Here is a 20,839-nt window from a genome sequence, read left to right as displayed (position 1 = left end):
TCTTGCTTGCATGCAAAGTCTAGCATGATGAGTAACTGTTTAATTTTAGATGGACACTTCATACTTCCTGCCCCACCCTGTCAGCACAGGAGATGTAGAGGCGCTTTTCTTGTGCTGTTGAGAAGATGTGAGCCTGTGTTTAGAACTGGAAGAAGAGATTTTTATCTTGCAGGACCATCATGGAATCCTCTAGAATCCACTTTGCTCTGTATATGGGCTCCAGCATGTGCCTAATTCACCCTCAGAGATATTATTGTTCTCTTATTTTTAACTCCTCCCTGAACTTTACACATCTGCAGTGGAAGATTTTCACCCTACTCTGTGATTTTTACTTGAATACTTCCATTATAGTTACAGGAGCATTTTAAAAACTACTCATGATTAAAGTAAACTTGATAAGTTCCTTTTTTTTTTTTTTTTATTGACACCAGGATTGTCACTGAGGCTTGGTGCTGGCACCACAAATCCCATACTCCTAGCAGCCATTTTTTCCTTTCTAGTTTTTTTACTAGATAGGACAGAGAGAAATTGAGATGGGATGGGGAGATAAAGAGAGGGAGAGGAAGAAAGACACCAGCAGACCTATTTCACTACTCATGAAGTGTCTCCACTGCAGGTGAGGAGTGGGGGCTCAAATCTGGGTCCTTGTGCCTAGTAATATGTGCACCTGACCAGGTGTGCCACTGCTTGCCTCCCTGAAAGTTCCAATTTTATCCAGAAGACTGATATGCAAACTTAGGAGGCAACATTATGAAGACCTACTCTAATCAGGCCAATCCCTTGGATCATCTTACAGTTTTGGTTGGCATAGAAAACTGAGCAGATGCTATAGGAATTCACCAACTCCCTTGACAGCTGGAGCTATAGGGTGGAGCTGAACAGAAAGGGGAGGGGGAACATGCAAGAGGGAAGAGCTGCTTTCCTACCTTCTCTCTTTGCATCCACCCCACCACCAGTCTTTACAGGTTTCCTTGCATGTTCTAATGTCCCATCTCCTGTCACCCTGACACACACAGAGACCACGCTCACCTTGATTAGTGCTGGGTTGTGCACCCCACCCCAGGGAGGCCTGCTCTCTGCACAGAACCAGGTTGTCATGGTTACACATGGCAAGTGATGACAGTCTATCTCCTCACCCATGATTCATTAACTCTACTTTCCTGTCTGGCCCATCAAAGCTGATTTCTGTGAAGTCTTTTACAAGAGTCATCTCGAGTTCTCTCTATGCCCATCTTATGTCTTTCCAAAGCAATTTATGGAGTGGTTTCTCTAAAAATAAATCCAGTCTATGTGACCAAGAGTTAAAGTAACATTTTGGATATACCCTATATAGTAGGCCTCATGATCAGCCTGGTAGATGATTTGTCTCATTTGCTATTTACACAAACTCTGAGATAAGTACCATTATGATTCCACATTTCTTTTTTTTGTTTTTAAGATTTAAAAAAATATTTATTTCCTTTTTGTTGCCCTTGTTGTTTTATTGTTGTAGTTATTATTCTTGTTGTTATTGATGTTGTCATTGTTGGATAGGACAGAGAGAAATGGAGAGGGGAGGGGAAGATAGAGAGGGGGAAGAGAAAGATAAACACCTGCAGACCTGCTTCACCGCTTGTGAAGCGACTCCCCTGCAGGTGCGGAGCCAGGGGCTCGAACCGGGATCTTTATGCCTGTCCTCGCGCTTTGCGCCATGTGCACTTAACCCTCTGTGCTACCACCTGACTCCCTTGATTCCACATTTCTAAATAAATTAAACCTAAGAGTCTTAAATAACTTCCATAACATTGTATTTTAAGCAAATTTTAGTCTGGACCAGACTGTGAACCAGAGCCTGACTCTGCCCATGTTTAGCAGTATATCCCCATCATGAAAGTACAATTCTTTTTAGTTACCACCAGGGTTATCACTGGGGCTTGGTGCCAATACTGTAAACCACTGCTCCCAGAAGCCTTTATTTATGTATTTATTTATTCTTTATATTTATTTGACAGGCCTGAGAGAAATTGAAAAGGGAGGGAAAAATAGAACGATTGCTTTCCCTAGCAGGTAGGGAGCAGGGGAACCTGGACTATTGCTCAACCACCCAGCCCCTAATTAAAGAACTCTTCTGCTTTTGATTGAAATTCAATATTTATTATTGATTATAATTTTTCCAAAAATCCATTTGTGTACAGCTCAGAAACGTGGATGCCATCTTTGATTAGTGTTTTTGTTTTCTGCAAAGAATAGAGGATTTTCTGTCACATAAAATTCTTCTACACAACAGATGAGTCATTTTAATTACATGCTAAATGTTAAAAGATAAAAATACTTTTTAAATTTTTTTCAAAGATTTGTAACAGGAAAATGAGCCCATTTTCTCCAAGAGTTTAATGAGACCACCCTACAGAATCTATAGATTTAATTTCTCCAAATAAGCTACAGTTAATTTTTCACAACTATTCTCTACTGTAACAAAGATTTGCTTCCAGAAAAACTTACACTTAAATTTAAAAAAAACTTAGAAAAATTATGAATTGGATGCCAATCTAGGGGCCAGGCAGTGGCACCGCTAGTTAAGTGCACATATTTCTAAGAGCTGGGTTCAAACCCTTGACCCCCTCCTGCAGGGGGGAAACTTCACAAGTGATGTAGTAGGTCTGCAGGTGTCTCTCTATTTTTTTAAAAAAAATTTATTTATAAAAAGGAAACATTGACTAAACCATAGGATAAGAGGGGTAAAACTCCACACAATTCCCACCACCAGAAGTCTGTATCCCATCCCTTCCCCTGATAGCTTTCCCATTCTTTACCCTCTGGGAGTATGGACCCAAGGTCATTGTGGGATGCAGAAGGTGGAAGGTCTGGCTTCTGTAATTGCTTCTCAGCTGAAAATGGGCATTGACAGGTCTACCCATACTCCCAGCCTGTCTCTCTCTTTCCCTAGTGGGGAAGGGCTCTGGGGAAGTGGGGCTCCAGGACACATTGGTGGGTTTGTCTGTCCAGGGAAGTCTGGTCGGCATCATGCTAGCATCTGGAACCTGGTGGTTGACAAGAGAGTTAACATGCAAAGCCAAACAAATTGTTGACCAATCATGGACCTAAAGGCTGGAATAGTGCAGATGAAGAGTTGGGGAGTCTTCCATTTTGTAAATAGATAGTAGGCATATTTTAGTTATATTCCATAGGGCCTGTGGCTATACTAGTTTTTTTCTTTTTTCCCCTGAGCCTGAAATCTGATATGCAGGTGGGTCCAAGTTACTGTCTGGGGAGATGATGTCATGGTTGGAAAAAGGACCAGAATTCTGGATCAGGGAAGAAAGTAGCTCCCTAATATGGGAAAGTGGTATAAATATTATTGACTATAAACCCCATCAATTTTATGTGGTCTGGGGCCCATATTCAGCTTAGGAGACTATGTGACCTCTGCATCCTGTAGATTTGAGCTCACATTCTGTGGTATGAGTAGGGACATTCAAAGATGCCCCAATATTGACCCATCTTCCTCAGGTGTAGCATCTAGTATGTTGTCCAGCCTCCCTTCAGAGGATGGAACATTCTCTACCGTTGTTGGTCTAAGTTGAGGGCAGGGTCCTATGGGAGCCCACAAAGGGGTCTATTGTGTTGTTCCTGGTAGAAATGACTGGTAATAATGGAGAGAGGGATTTATACGAGTTTTAAGCCCATCATGTCTTTTTGGGAATCTCAGGACTCCCCAATTAGAGCCCCAGCTGATGGGGTGGCCTGATAGTGACTAATGAGTCATCATTAAAGTTTGCCAGTCTCTTGCCCTTATTCAGCTTTTGCAGTCCTTGCTTTGATAAAGTTAGCTTTGGAGTGAGTGAGAGAACTGTAATAGGAAGTAGGTGAGGAGGGTATCTATCTCCCCCCTTCCTCTCAATTACTCTCTGTTCTATTTAAAAAAATTAGAAAGAAAAAAAAAACTGCTGCATGCAGTGGATTCTTAATGGTGGCCCTAAACCCCAGCAATAACCCTGGTGGCAGAAAAAAAATTGATGCTAATCTAAAGTAAAGTTTTAGCTATCATGATGATTCCAAATGAGGTTAGAAAATAAAGCCAATCTATATATTCCATGTTTGCTTACATGAGTCATAATTTTCATATACTAGATACAAAATTTCCAGAAAATCAAAACAGCTTAGCAACAAAAGGCATGTGAAACACACATTTTTTTTTAAGAATTATTTTTTATTTTCATGAAAGTGTATGTGTAAGAGTGAGAGTACAAAACACTGCTCCACTGTACATGGTTTCTCTCACATGATGCTAGAGATTTGGAAGGCATGCACTCTATTGCTGACCCACCTCCTAATGCTTGAAAGTTTTTGCAGTTTCTGAAGTTGATTCCTACTGAGGGAACAGGTATATTTACACAGTAGCTGTGCCTGAAATCTACTCACTTCAATCTTGTATTTTCTTGATTCCTAAAGTATAATCTTACAGAAATTGGACTAACTCTACAATGTGTCCTGGGCTTTTTATCTCCCACCTTTTATGCAAGCATCATTAATATTTTGAAGGAGTTCACAAATCTTTTCATATTGCAATTGGTTTCTAAAGTCACTGCTGGTTTAAAAATGTGTGTGTGCGTGTTTGCACCAAATTATCAAACCCATGCAAAGGAAGTAGATAGAACTTGCTAAGTGTGGCTAAGGCAAGAGATTTCCTTCCTCTCTGAGTGTCCTAAGAGTGGCTTAGATATTTTGGGGTGGGGTGGGGGCAGGGAGGATCTAAAGTCACAAAAATCTTGCATGAATAATCTTTAAGATAATAATGAATTAAGAGAATGAAGATACCTCATAGGAAGTTGTGTGTGTGTGTGTGTGTGTGTCCATACCCACACTGAAGATATATTTAGTGTTCATCTTGAAAATACAAGCATTACTCAAGATACTAAAAAAAAAAATAAACTCTTAATATAGTTGTACAAGTTAGATCTGCACATTCAGATATGAAATCCAAACCTCTCTCTCTCTCTCTCTTTCTCTCTCTCTTTCTTTCTCTTTAGCTTCAGCTAGTTTTCTTTGTGTGAATTTAATTCCAACCATAAATATTGTTCATATCAAGCAGATCTGTAGACTTCGTGAAAGCAGGGGAAATCCTATGGTGCCTTAATAAAATCAAGCCAGCATGCTAGCCACTAGTGGCGATGAGTCACAGCTGGAATGTCCTGTGGCTAACATTCATCTCTGAAAACAGAATTTAAAGCAGCAAGCCCCAACTCATTTCCATGGTAACTAGTATTTGTGTACTGTGAAAAAACGACTGTTCCTTTTTGTGGGGTAAATTTACACGAAAATGGATTGTAGAGGTGACATTAGCCATCTGTATGGATATAAACAAAAAACCTGATTTAATTAAGTATAAACATTAGGAGGACATAGAATTGGGGTATGGGATTTTAATTTTGTATAGCGGTATTGTTCTGCACTAATTAATCCATTAATTTATTTGACACTATATTTAGGCATTTTCATCAAGGTCCTCTGGATGTTTATTTCAATACATCATTCTCTCCAGTCCAAAGGCAAAGAGAAATTAATTGTCATTCATCAGGGTCCTTCCTCTCAGCTACCCCCCCCCCCCTTTGCTCCTTGTCCTGCTTCACAATGTGTTATTTAAGAACTACTGGGACTCAGGGACTCTCCTTCAATGAGGTAATCCCATCTGGAAGGAAGACAAAGAATCCCCTCCAAGTTATATGAACATGTCTTATTCCTGAGCCTTTCTGGACTGGGAGGCAAAAAATTTATAGTATCTATAACCTTGTATAAACTGAAACATGTTGCCTCAAAAGGTCACTTCATAAGATCTATCAAACATAGAGTGCCAGTGGTTATAAAGAAAAATTTACTTTGTGTTTTTCTGCCTAAGATGAAGTAATGAAAGTTTGGGTCACTGAACTATCAATGCAAAGTTAGGAGTGAACATTCTAGGGTGGAAAATAGCAGGGCATTTTCTTATGACTATGCTCCTGCTTGAACACAGTATGCTGGCTTTTGTATTAATTAGTTTTGACCTGGAATTCATACACTAGATTTAATTTTAAAAAATTTGGGGCTTAGTAGTAGTGTGGCGGGTTAAGCGAACATGGTGCAAAGAGCACTGACCAGCATAAAGATCCCGGTTTGAGCCCCATTCCTCACTTGCAGTAGGGGTCACTTCACGGGTGGTGAAGCAGGTCTGAAGGTGTCTATCTCTCCCCGTCTGTGTCTTCCCCTCCTCTCTCAATTTCTCTCTGTCCTATCCAGCAACTACAATAGCAGCGGCAACAATAACAACAAGGGCTATAACAAGGGTAACAAATTTGAATGTGGACTTCTGAGCTTCTCTTTGTAATCTCTGATATTCTAACCCCAAATCTCACAAGTGTGTCTATTTTATAAGCAGCAAATTTTGAGAACTCACACAGAGAGGCCAAGATTTAAAAATCTGTGATTTATTATGACCTTGAAAAAGGCCTTTTCCCTTGAATAGGGCCCACTTTCTATAGAGTGGTCACACTTATGACCTTGAAAAAGGCCTTTCCCCTTGAACAGGGCCCACTTTCTATAGAGTGGTCACACAGGATGCTGACCCAAGCATCGCATGCTTACACATAGAGCCCAATGTACATCTGACCACGCAGGGTTCAAATTATAATCAATGCAGGGTATGTCTCATTAAAAGAAATGCAGTTTGAACTAATTCACTGTGTTCATTCACTGGAGACATATCAGGAACCCTGGCTAGACAGTGAGAATTGGTCTGGACTCTAAGGAAGGAAACTTATAATCTAAGGGAGATAAGGCACACATTCCTCTGACTAGAATACAAGGCAGTGTGACCATTCCCACAAAAGAAGCACAAAGGAAAAAAATCAAGAGTTTTCAAAGGAAAACTGATTTTTGACTGACCACTGGGGATAGGGAAGACTCCATAGAAGTGCTTTGCAAAATTTGATTTCAAAGTTTTCTGTGTTCAAGTCAAAATGTGTCAGCATTTGCACCCTAATACTTCAGTAAGTAAAAATAATTAGATAATTTAGAAATTACACATTTTTTCTACAGTTATGTAAATACATATGTTCACTCATACTCTTACATATGTTTACTCTTCCTGGTACTAATTAAGGAAGCCAAGGAGTTAATGACCAGACATTTCCCGTTTCATTGTCATAGGCATCCCATTCCCAGGGTAACTGGAACAGAGTGTTTACTGTGGACACCAGGGGATTAAAAGAAAACAGTGCTCTGAGTCATGAGGAAGTCCATCTTTTTGGATTATTGTTATATTTCCTTGTTGAAAAGATTTAGCAGAGAAGTTTTATTTATTTTTAGGTGGGAGAGTTGGATCTATGTATCTGATGAAAATTTTTTATTAAAAAAAATAAAGGATGCACAAAGGAAGTGTAAATGCCTTAATGGGGAAATACATAAAGAATTCAACAGAAAAGTTTCAAGAGAAGAAATATAAATGTCCAATAAACACACAGACACACACACCCTTCAGCTTCAAAGAAACACAAATTAAGACAACAGCAATAAAATCCCAAACCTTCACTATCACTACCTGCTTAAAAAATAAAGAAGATACACTTGCCAAAAATTCATTGTGATGAGCTTTCCTGTAAACTGCTTCTAGGAGGATAAATTGTTGATAAGCTTTCTGGTAAGAAATTTAACTATATATATATATATATATATATATATATATATATATATATATATATATATATATATATAATACTCTTTGATTCACTCTCCTAGGTATCTTTCCTGAGGGACATTAAAAATAAAAATAAAAACATTTACATTAATAAAATGATTGGAAGTAAGCTAAATGAATAGTAAAATGGTAATTCAAATACAGTATTTTAGTGGCATTTAATGCCATCATTAAATTGCTTGCACAGACTGTCTAGTGACATACTTAGATAAGCAGGGAACTCAGGGCCTCTCAGGTAGAACGCATGCTTGCCATGCGAGGACTCACGCTTAGTCCATAGCACAATGCATGAAAGCACTGCGGACACCACCAGGGATGAAAATAAATGGATCTCTCTGGCTGGTGAAGTAGTGCTTTGATGTCTCTCCCTCTCTATTTATTTATTTATTTATTTATATTTAAGAAAGGAGATGTTAACAGAACTGTAGGATAGGAGGGGTACAACTCCACACAATTCCTACCACCTGATCTCCATATCCCATCCCCTCCCCTGATAGCTTTCCCATTCTCTATCCCTCGTTGTGGGTTGCAGAAGGTGGAAGGTCTGGCTTCTGTAATTGCTTCCCCACTGAACATGGGCGTTGACTGGTCGGTCCATACTCCCAGTCTGCCTCTCTTTCCCTAGTAGGGTAGGTGTCTGGGGAAGCGGAGCTCCAGGACACATTGGTGGGGTTGTCAGTCCAGGGAAGTCTGGTCGGCATCCTGCTGGTATCCGGAACCTGATGGCTGAAAAGAGAGTTAACATACAAAGCCAAACAAAGTGTTGACCAATCATGGACCTAAAGGCTGTTATAGTGCAGATGAAGTGTTGGGGGGTACTCACTGAAGACTCTTTTGTATTTTTGCTTTCAGGTATATATTTTGCCCTGGTTTATGGACACGTGTGAACATATGCTCTATCTCAGGGGACCTGGTCTATATCTAGGCTTTGGGACTTTGTTAGGAAGTGGACCACCTGGAATTGACTTAGAGAATACTATGAAAGGAAAGATCTCACCTGAGTGATGAAGCTGAAGGGTTGTCGTTCTGCACCTGAAGTCTCTGGACACAGTCTGAAATGAAGCATGCTAGGGTGGCACTCATTACGTTGATTAGGTTGCGATCGGTGGATGCAATATTATTTTATATGAATTGAGAGAAGCATGCAGGAAAGTGGGCCCCACCCTAAGGTTCCAGGACTGGGGGAAATATAGGTTCTCTCTATTTTTAACCACCAGGGTTATTGATAGGACTCTGCTTAAATGATCCCACCACTATTTATTGTGTTTTTTTTTTTTTTAAGAATGAGAGAGTATAATAGAGGGAAAGGAGTGAGACAGAGAGAGGAGTGGCACCATAGGACTGTTCTCACAAGCAGGAACTCCTTGTGATGAGCAGGGGCTTGAACCCAGGTCTTTCGGCATGGTGAAGTATGTGCTCAACTGGTGAGCTACCTCCCAGCATCCTTGCCTTCTCTTTTCCTCTCGTTTCCTCTCTCTTCTCTCTTCTGTAGTTCTGTCTCAGAAAACATTAAAAAAAATTATGCTTGTGTGGGGTTCATAGGATAATGGTTATGCATACCTGGAGCTCTGAAGCCTTAAGTTCAGTTCTCTGCATCACCAGAAACCAGAGCTGACCAGTGCTCTGGTTGGGGAAAAAAAAAAAAAAAAGAAAGAAAGAAATGCCAAGGAAGGAGGTAGTTCAGTGATAGAAAGCATGCAAGAGATCTTGGGTTCAGTGCTCCATTGCCAAACAGATATTTATATTAATAAAAGACTGGAGATATTATAGGTTCATTAAAAGGAAATCAACAACTTGGGGACACCCCTCTTCATACACATATGTATACCTGCACACATACATGTCTGTACATATATAAATAAATGGGAAATATTGCCAAAGGGAATTTCTGACATTGACAGTGGTAATCTTCATTAGGACTAATATTTGTATTTTAGTTTTATCAACTGTCTAAAATGTCTAATTTTTTACATTTACTACTTAAAAATTGCAACTCACAATTATAAAATGATTTACTGAACATGGCTTATGTGTTGTTAATATGTTCAGGCATCTCATTCAGACTCTTTACTCTGTGGGTTATGTTTTGGGAAAGCATGAAATGATGACATAAAATCACACAACAGCTGGATTTCCAAATTTCTTGAACTTAGGAATCAGATGTATGTGTAAGTTATCTCTCTGTAACTACCTGTTCAGTTTTTTTTTATGTCATGTGCCCAATACTCAACCCACCTCAAGGAGTGCTCCTTAACTTTTGAGCCAAGGAACAACTCTCTCTTCATGGGTAGATACTGCTTTCTGGTCTGATAGATTATGTGAAGATTTTTCTTTTTATCTTTTCACTGGGAAATTTCTTTTTGATTTCAGCTTTATGATGGCCCCCAGAGGATTGGGCGCTACTGTGGAACAGAGGTACCTCCTTTAGGGAGCACCACAGGCTCCAGGCTCCATGTGCTGTTCCATACTGATGGTGTTGGCCACCAGGAGAAAGGCTTTCAGATGCAGTGGTTCGTTCAAGGTAAGCCTTGCTCCAGTCTCCATGATTTTTGGTAGCTGCTCTTTTTGATAAAGAATTTATCCCTTTCTGAGTCTATCTATATTTGGAAACTATGTTGCCAATAAATAATAGAATTCTGGTAATAATCTGATATTAGACCTTAGAGAGTTACTGAAATATTGGTGGAACCTGGAGACTTAAATCCATTAGAGTTATGAGAGACCATCAAGGACCTGGCTCACCTGGGAAGGCCATGGATGTGATCCATGTTCCAGCCTGGCCCCACCTCACTGGGGAAAGCTTTGGTGCTGTGCTAACTTTCCCTGTTTGTATTTGAAAAAGACCCAGAGCAGTGATGCCTCTGTGCCAAAAGAGAGAGAGAAAGAGAGAAGAAAGAGACTGGAAGTGAAGTCAAATGTACAGGAATTAGGTCTAGGATAACTTCTTAAATGAACACAGCAATACAACGCCTAAGAGAAAGGAAGCAGTAGAATGAAGTCTTCAAGAATATAGACCCATTGCTAGGTATGATGAGATTCTCTCAGGTGGAGTGCAGCCGAATGAGATTTGAGGCTTACCCTGGTGCTAGGCAGAGAAGGAATGACAGTTACAGAAGGAAAAGGAGAGTCCATGGAATGGGGGGGTGGCAAAAGGATTGAGCTGGGAGGGATCAGGAACAGCAAACTGAAGGTAGCAATGCACTAAGTGGGGAGCAGGGACTGTTCCTGCCCAACAGAGGAGGACACATCAGAAACCACTTGAGCATCCATGACTCAGGGAGCAGGTAGGATAAGCATTCCTCTGAAGGGAAACACTTATTTTTTTAAGTGAGAGTTCTGAGACTTCTAGAATGACCTCGTGTGGGTTGAATCATTGCATTTGAGAATCCCAGAGTAGTGGTTTTCAAAATGTCGTCCTCCTAACACAAGAATTGGCGTCACATGGAAAAAGTGTGTTCTCCGATCCCACTTCAGACAAAAGGGACCACAAACACTGAAGGCTGGCTCAATCATTTGTGCCTTTGCTAGTTTCCCTGTTGACCAAAATTTGAAAATCACTTTTGGAGAGTGACTGAGGCCTGAAAAATTAGTCTTTGCAGATACTATAGTGGCAATTTTCAACCAAAGCCTTAAATATCAAATGTGTGTTCCAATCAATTTGCAAAAGGGAGAGTTGCAATATTATACTAGGGATCACACACTGGCATTTAGGCTGTGTCTTTACTGTCTCTCGGGGATGAGTATATATACATGTGTCTCTGGCTGCCTCTTGAGTGATATTAACAGCATAGTGCATTTATTATAAGGATTTCAATGCTACCTGTAACTCAGTAGTCCTGTTATATATTTAAGTGTTAGATATTCTGAGATTTTGAACTGAGAACTAAGGCTATTTTATTTAAATGTTAATATGAGGTTTTCATATTTAAAAATATTCAGTGTTAAGCTGGAGAGCTGCTTATAGCTTGAAATACAAATTATGAACTCCCAAAGTAACTGAGTCTTTGTAAGTAAGCTTGCAGAAGTCCTGGGTTGTCTTCTTTGTTAAGTAGATAGACTTAATACTTGGAATAACAATTTATTCAAATATCAAATAAAGGGATTATGTTAGTTTATCTCTATAATACAGTTCATCTCTAAGAGGCTATGATTCTAAAATGGCATGATTCTAAGAAAACTAGACAGTATGAAAAGACCTAGAAGAGACAGGAAAATCCCAGGAAATGACCCCAGCTTTCAAGAGTTAGGGATAGTTTCCAGAGCATAATTTCTTAGACGCTCATGTGCATGTGAATCATTGTGCGTGTGTGTTTCAGTCCTTCTAATGTGCTTCAAGGGCACATTGTCCTAACAACAGAATGTCTTCAGTGTTTCTGTGTAGCATAAAAGCTACTTCATCTGAACCGTAATCCTTCAGAGATCCAAAGAGGAGAAAGCTTTTATATGAGGCAGAAGGTGGAAAGTAAGGTGTGCTAACTAGGAGACTGAGTTTCAAGGCTGAGGGAAAGGAACCTTGACCCTAGCGACAAATTCGAATGGTCTGGAAATTTTAAAGCATTCCCAGGCCTGGATTCTAACCTCTAGAGAAAGGATACAATTGATAGGATGTTAACTAGTATTGATTTTAACATTAGCTCTAAATAATTCTGCCATGCAGCCAGGATGGTGAGTTCAGAAATGGTGATTTTCTTGCTGTGCTGCTGCTTTCTCTCTCCTCTAAGGTGTGCTAGTTTTGTTATCCCTAGGCCACTCTGAAGAGTTTGACTTAATGGTCATTATAAGAAACACCAGATTACTGTGTCACTGAGCCCATTCCTCAACATACTAGACATGGCATGCTTCCTGTTTTTCTTAGGAACAGTGTTTCCTATTATTTTTATTTGGAATCTGCCTTAATTCGAGATAGTCAAAGACACACTCTGTCTATTTTGTTTTCCTATATACTCTTTCAAATTTTTCTCCTCATGGCTAAGCTTGGAACCAGACTTGTGCAACAAAATGTTGCCAGTTGGGACTAAAACTGAAAACAAATGTTTTGAGCTTTGTGCTGCCTATCACTTTTTAAAATTTTTTAAAATTTATTTTAAAAAGGACACATTAATAAAACCATAGGATAAGAGGGGTACAAATCTACATAATTCCCGCCATCAGATCTCTGTATCTCATCCCCTCCCCTGATAGCTTTCCTATTCTTTAACCCTCTGGGAGCATGACCCCAAGGTCATTGTGGGATGCAGAAGGTGGAAGATCTGGCTTCTGTAATTGCTTCCCCGATGAACACGGGCATTGATTGGTTGATCCATACTCCCAGCCTGTCTCTCTCTTTCCCTAGTAGGGTGGGGCTCTGGGGAAGTGGAACTCCAGGATACATTGGTGGGGTCTTCTGTGCAGGGAAGTCTGATTGGCATCATGCTAGCATCTGGAACCTGGTGGTTGACAAGAGAGTTAACATTCAAAGCCAAACAAATTGTTTACCAATCATGGACCTAAAGGTGGAATAGTGCATATGTAGTGTTGGGGGCTCCTCTATTTTGTAAATAGCTAGTAGGCGTATTTTAGTTATATTTCAAAGGGCCTGTAGCTATACTAGTTTTTTTTCTCTAAGCCTGAAATGTGATATGCAGGTGGATCCAAGTTATTTCCTATCTCTTATGTTGCACTAGGGAAGGATCTTCAGGGAGGATATGGTTTGTGGTCTATATCTGTGTAAAACTAGCTATCATATATTGTAGTTATGAGATGCTGCAAATTGCAGAATTTCTGCTCTACATCTGAACTAGGCCTTCAACTAGAGGTAACCTGAAAAGGGGAATCAGTGGAGAAGTGGAGGGTCAAAAAAAAAGGGGAGGTACCCCTTCCTTTCTTACCTATTGGAGGGAAACAGAAGACAGGAATCATGACTTCTCAGTCACCCAGGTGTTCACTTCGTAGATGTTAAGGGGCTGGAGACACTAAGTCTCTAAACAAGAGGCCTATTTCCTATTCTCATAGGGCTTATGTGCAATTAGGAGAAGTTGTCATCAAGCAAATAAATACACAAATAAATATAAAAACAGGAGTGTGGTATCAGGGAGCACACAAAGGGATTTTGACCTAAACTGCATATTGTAGAAGTCCTATATGAGAATGGGTCCTCTGAACCATGAGCCAGCAGAGGGGAAGGAAGGGAGAAAAGATTACAAGTAGAAAAAAAGCAAACAAAACAAAACAAACAAGAAATCACTGAGGTGACCAGGGTGAGGGGAGTGCGAGTAGAGGTCAGCATCCAGGGCACACATGGTGGACTTGGCAGGGGCAAGGCTGTACCCTCTCTTTCATGTAAATATATCCTATTTCAGACAAATGAGTTTTGAGTAGAATCAAGAAAGAACTGAAGGATTATGGCGTGCTATGGGGCTAAAAATACAAATCACATGTAAGTGATTAAATACAAAGCAAGAAAATACAGCTTTAAATACTCTCAATTTTCCAGTGTAACAGCGATTTTGAGTGTATTTGTGTGTGCACACCCATGCGTGTGTGTTTGTAATTCAAAATGATTCTTTCTATGTGCTGGGCGGTGGGACACTCAGTTGAATATTTATTTTCAAGCCCCCCCACCTGCAGGGTGGAAGTTTCATGAGTGGTGGAGCAGTGTTGCAGGTCTCCCTATAAATCTCTTTTTCTTTCTGTTTCTATTTTAAAAAACGGCCACTGGGATCATTGTGCATGCACAAAGACCCAGCAATAACTGAGGTGGAAGAAAAAAGGAGGGATTGTCTGCACAGTATGTTGAGATCATGATCTCAGAATCAAGATCAAGTACAAGGACTCAGGTCTCCCAGTCTGGCTTTGAGCCTGAAGCTGCTTTTCCTCACCTGTCCAGGGGAAGTGCCATTAAGCTCTTAGCCTATTTCCTGTAGAATCAAGACTCATTTAGCCCTCTTTTCTCTCCCACTCTTTTTCAAATTTCGCATTAAGAACTTAAAACAAACTCCTCACAGTGATCAGTCCTAGTGGCATCACTTCCTGAGCATGGCTGCAGAGGAAGACTCTCCCCACACTTCATCTTCTTTGTCAATTAATAAATGAGCCCATTTACAAAATGTGCTTCTTTGTGGTTTGCACAAATCTATTCGGTATGAGAAAACCCCTGTGCAATCTGGCTTTATGTGGGGGCCTGTTTTTTCAGTGCTACTCAGAGTGTGATGAAACCACACCTCCTTGCTATTATGTGAGCCATCAAAGAGAATCCCACTCTGGAAAGAAATGGCCACAGTTGCCCTGCTTGGCTGAAAGGTTCACTGGGTATTCAGCAGTGACAGCATTGTCTGGGGACTGAATTCAGCCTTGGGGGCCTCTGTGAGGGCTGCTGAAGGGAATATAGAATTTTCTGTGAGCTGGATGAATAGGGGCCTCCAGCCAGCTGTGCACACCCCTCACCTCCTCTGGGGCTTGCTCTCAGAGTCCCTCTTTCACTTGGCAACAGGAATCCAGCACACAAACAAGGTCAAGGAGCTTTGTGAGTGCCAGGGTGACATTTGCAAAGTGAAAGAGCCCCTCAGCTGGGAACTAGCTGGGAAAGGGTTAGGAGCACGTGATCATGATGGGGAGGTGATGTCACCCTGGGTTTCCACAAAAGAAAGTGACATCACCTTGTTGAATAGGGGCTGCTTCCATTTTATCTTCCTTTTTACTATTGATGAGATTTCTCCTGCCTGGAAGGCTTTCAGATGCCAGCTCAGGGAGAACACTTTAAGAACTGTATCAAGCTTCTCCTTCACTTTCTTTTCTTTTTTTAGATTTTATTTATTTATGAGAAAAATAGGAGGAGAAAGAACCAGACATCACGCTGGCACATGTGCGGCTGGGGATCAAACTCAGGACCTCATGCTTGAGAGTACCACTGCGCTACCTCCTGGACCACCTCCCTCACTTTCTTGACTACCTAGGGAAGTGTGGCCTTGTACCAAAGAGTTTTGAAAAGTGTCTTGCCCCGGGAGTCGGGCGGTAGTGCAGCGGGTTAAGCGCACATGGCGCAAAACGCAAGGACTGGCGTAAGGATCCTGGTTCGAACCCCGGCTCCCCACCTGCAGGGGAGTCGCTTCACAGGTGGTGAAGCAGGTCTGCAGGTGTCTCTCTTTCTCTCCCCCTCTCTGTCTTCCCCTCCTCTCTCCATTTCTCTCTGTCCTAGCCAACAACAATGATGACATCAATAACCACAACAATGTTAAACAATAAGGGCAACAAAAAGGGAAAATAAATAAATAAATATTAAAAAAAAGTGTCTTGTCCCAACTCTGGCACAGAACCTCAGTGAGGTCAGCCATACTTCCTGTCAACCATTATTCTGGTTTTCTTTCTCTTACATGGGGTTTTTCATTAGTCATTGTTTATTGGCATCTCAAGAGAATGCTTTCTCATTTTAATTGTATTTTCTTTTTTTTCTATCATTTTTTTTTTTTTCCTCCAGGGTTATCACTGGGGCTCGGTGCCTGCACCATGAATCCACTGCTCCTGGAGGCTATTTTTTTCCCACTTGTTGCCCTTGTTGTTTTATAATTATTGTGGTTATTATTATTATTGTTATTGATGTCATAGTTGTTGGATAGGACAGAGAGAAATGGAAAGAGAAGGGGAAGACATAGGGGGGAGAGAAAAACAGACACCTGCAGACCTGCTTCACCACTTGTGAAGTGACTCCCCTGCAGGTGGTGCCAGGGGCTCAAACTGGGATCCTTATGCCAGTCCTTGTGCTTTACGCCACCTGCATTTCACCCGCTGCGCTACCACCAGACTCTTTTTAATTGTATTGTCTAAGGTTTGTTCCTTATATGTAGTGGAGTTTCTGAGAAGGTAAAGCTTTCATCTTTGATAACTCTGTTATTTATTTGCTTTATTTACTTATTTATTTCTCTTATAATTGCACCAGGGTTATCACTGGGGATGTGGTGCCGGCACTACAAATCCATGCCTCCCAGCAGCCATTTTTTTTCTTTCTATTTTATTTGATAGGACAGAGAGAAATTGAGAGGGGTGAGGGAGATAGAGAGAAAGCTAGATATCTGCAGACCTGCTTCAGCACTCCTGAAGCTTCCCCCTTGCAGTTGGGGAACGTGGCTTCAGCCCTGTTCCTTGCACATAGCAATGTGCCACCACGCAGCCCTTTCCATTTGCTTTATTACATTAATGCTATTTAGTCAGTTTTAGAATGTGGGCATTAACTATGCTTCAAGGGAAGACCTTGAAGATATGGGGTGATTATTGTCCAAAGAACACACAGCAGGCATGATGACTCCTATTCTGGTTATTACACAAAGCCTCCAACACAGACTTTAATCAAGAACATGTTCTGAATTAAGTCCTTCATTCAGGCAAGCCATCAGCCTATACTTATTCACCATCAGTTCTGGACTGGTATAGGGAACATGGAGCTTATTGTTCATGCTGCCAGGCCAAAGTACCACACACGGCGGCTGAAACAACAGAAATTTACTCATCACAGTTTCAGAGGCTGAACACCTGAGGTTAAGGTGTTGGCAGGTTTGATTTCTTTTGAGGCCTTGCTAGCCAACCAGCAGATGGATTTTTCTCTGGGTGCCTTCATATGACCTTCCTCTGTGAGCTCATATCCAGGTGTCTATGTGTCCAGATACCTTTCCATTTAAGGACTGTGGTCAGAATAGATTAGGGTCCACCCTATTTGCTTTAAAGAACAGATGCCTCAATTTGCTCTACAATGATGTTACCTCCAAATGCAGTCACATTCTCAGGCATTGTTGGGATAGGGCTTCACCATGTGGGTGTGAGTTGAGAGAACACAATTTAGTCTATAACAGAGAAGGAGAGGAATCCTGGACTTCAGGGGGTCAGTCCCCTGGTAGGAGGAGATAGACAAATAACCAAGTATGGAGTAAATTCAAAGTCCATGGTGCTATTGGACTATAGAAGAGGATGTTGAGGGTATAAGACTTCGTCAGTCACAGGAATGTCTGAGAAAGGAGGACATTTCTAAGGAGAAACAGGGAGGCTTGGGAGAATGCCAGAATTTTGCAACAGGCAAACATTTCAGCTAAAGTATGTGCTTTCCATATCACCCCAAAGGAATTAATACTGTTTTTTTTTTGGGGGGGGGAGTTAAAAACATTCTATGCTTTATGTGTGAAGCACAGGTTTATATAGGGCATAGAAGATACCCTTATTATTCAAATGTCATAGGGGAGAACTTAGCAAAAATTCTCTGGTGGTTCTTTAGGACAGGAATGAATAATGAGTTGGAAAATACTGAGTAAACTGAATATGAGAACTTGAAACAATAAAGGTTGTCAGAGACTAGTTAAGTAGACTCACTGAAAGAAGTTGGATTTTATTTCTCCCATTTTATCCTAAGCCTTGCCTTTGCACAGTACAAAATTTGACAACAACACAGAGGTATGTTCACAATGAAAGTGATACGTGATTTTATGAATTGTGGTCAGTGGAGATTATAGTTCATGTTCACACTGTGGGGATGTGACTCACACTGGTCTGTTGGTGATGAATTGCTTCCATGGTGTCGGTTCCTGCTAGACTGTGTGTGTGAGAGAGAGATTGTCACAGAGAGAGCACTTGTCCCAGTGTGCCTCTAAAGTTACCTCATGTATGACTGGGATGCATAGCATCCTTTGTTCACTAAGTCTGCTAGCAATCTCTTGGCAAAGACAAATAGGTAAAAGTATACTCTGTTATAATCACTTTAGTGTGATATTAAAATAAAGAAATCCTGTTCCATTTGCACAGATATTTAAACAGAAGTTTTGAAAAATCATTAGGTTTTGTTTCAGCTGAGTGTATGTCCCTCGATTTTGGCTATACTTTCTTCCCCATTTATGCATGCCTTATCCCATCTTGCTCACTCAGGCCACTTCAATATTGCTGGGAAATTGTGCCAATGCAGTCACATCTGCCATGTTGTCCCCTCAGGCTACTGCTAGTTCCCGCGAGAGTTGGGACATTCTCGGAGTGCCTGTTCAGCCATGTTGTGCCCTCAGGGCATTGTCTATATCCCAGCGATATTTGGAGTGCTTTGGTTACTCCTCCCCCCTCCCATTCTCATGAGAGTTATTATCCTATCCTGAAGTGCTATGGTTACTCCTCCCCCTTCCCATTCTCACGAAAGCTGCTCCTATAAAAGCCTTTCTTCTTCCACACCTCGTTTTCTTGCCAGAGCTTCACTCCGGTGTTCAGACGCAGGAAAGGTTACTGCGTGAGGCGGCCATTTTTGCTACCTCCATGTGGCCCAACCTGCTTCTCTAGCACCCAACTCTGAGGTCCCAGCACAAATAAAGATTTGTGTTTCCTCTTCACTCCGGACCCCTCCTCTCTCTCTTCTCCGCGGCCTGCACACAACAACACAATCTATTTGAGATTCTGTACCTTTCTGATACCCTTAAAAATTGTGGGAGTCGGATGGTAGTGCAGCGGGTTAAGTGCACGTGGTGCAAAGCATAAGGATTGGCATAAGGATCCCGGTTCAAGCCCCTAGCTCCCCACCTGCAGGGGAGTCACTTCACAGGCGGCAAAGCAGGTCTGCAAGTGTCTATCTTTCTCTCCCGCTCTCTGTCTTCCACTCCTCTCTCCATTTCTCTCTGACTTATCCAACAATGACGACAACAATAATAACTACAACAAGAAGACAACTAAAGCAACAAAAGGGAATAAATAAATATTAAAAAAATTAAGTACAAAGATGGAATATGAATGCATTGTCTCTGTACAACCCAGGCATAGATTTCTTTTTAATTTTTTAAATTATCTTTATATATAAATAAATTGAGAGGAGAGGGGGAGAGAGAGAGGAAGAGAGAGAGAGAGACACCCGCAACCCTGCTTCACCACTTAGGAAGCTTTCCCCCTGCATGTGGGGACTGGGGACTTGAACCATGCACTTAACCAGGTGTGCCACCACCTGCCCCCCCGGTTTTTGCGTTGTGATTCTACATCTGATTTTTATTTATAAAAAAATCTGAACGTGCTTGTTGTAAAGAGTCTTAGATGTATGATGTTAATTTTTAAGGATCTGCCTATAAATTATATCACATTCCTAAAATTGAGATAAAATTTTGCTAAGAAAATCCTACTACTCATTTTGTTTTGGGTTCAGGACTTTTCTGGAAAAGTAGTAGTAATTAGAGGTAGCCTTAAACATACATAGACATTTCAGAATGAGTAGAAAAGCTAAATCCTGACATTATTTACCTCCTTGACAACAAAAACAAAGTCCACACACACAGTTGACCTTTATTTAGTGCTGGCTCTGAGTCATGCAACTAGAGTGGGCCTCTAGAAGTCTTGCATGCCAATTCCCATGTTGCTCCTGTTTGAAAGAAGTCTGAGTTCTGTTTCCATTGACACTCTGAAATAGTAGAGAAAATACCATCAAACATCCATGACCTTCCCAGACCACATATTGCATTTCTAACTGTCCTTGTGCTTTGGGCCAAAGGAAGGGCTTTCTTGAATCTTCTGTTTGTATATTGATTCCCTAGCAACAACATCCCTGGTAGATATTGCATTCTTTCCAGGGAAATTCACTCATTTTTTCTACAACATGAAAATTGAAACAAAAAAAAAAAAAAGAAAAGAAAAAGAAAAAAAATTGAAATCATACCCTACCCCCCCATATATGAAAATTCTGTAGCAGCCAAAAATGATGAAACCAACACAGAGCAAACATACTGTTCAGTGTAGGACATGAAGTTTCATTCAAGAGGTTTCTCTACTTGAGCATTTACTCAAATATTGCCATATTTGTCCTCACACTATGTATCCAAGGACTTGTTTTATGTGTGTGTCACTGTGTACTCAAAGAAAATGTAGTGCTACGTTTCAGTGGCATTGACTCACATAGTAAAGTATAAATCCTTGGTGCCAGACAGTAACTACATTCTAGAAGATTTAACAAAAATTCTTATTCTCTGTAAAAGCAATGGCAAGAATATCTTATTCCAACCTTTTTTCCCTCCTTCTAGTTAAACTTATAGAATACTCAAATTAAATATACAGATTTCAGTACCAAAATATAATTGTTTTTATTTTAACAAATTAAGTATGATAAAAACAAAAACATTACTTTATAAGTAGTGAATTAAAAAATGATTCAATGCTTGCACT

General features: G+C 40.7%; 1 protein-coding gene across 1 annotated transcript in view; it reads left to right on the top strand.

The window, feature by feature from the left end:
* CUBN (cubilin) overlaps positions 1–20,839 on the top strand; it is a 289,660-nt gene that overhangs the window by 85,731 nt on the left and 183,090 nt on the right. Inside the window, exon 28 of the mRNA XM_060192232.1 lies at positions 10,079–10,229. Coding sequence (XP_060048215.1) covers positions 10,079–10,229 — 151 coding nt within the window. The remainder of the gene's footprint in view (positions 1–10,078; positions 10,230–20,839) is intronic.

Source organism: Erinaceus europaeus, chromosome 6, assembly GCF_950295315.1.
Source record: "Erinaceus europaeus chromosome 6, mEriEur2.1, whole genome shotgun sequence".
NCBI classification, from domain to species: Eukaryota; Metazoa; Chordata; class Mammalia; order Eulipotyphla; family Erinaceidae; genus Erinaceus; species Erinaceus europaeus.
This window is presented reverse-complemented; position numbering and strand designations above follow the sequence as displayed.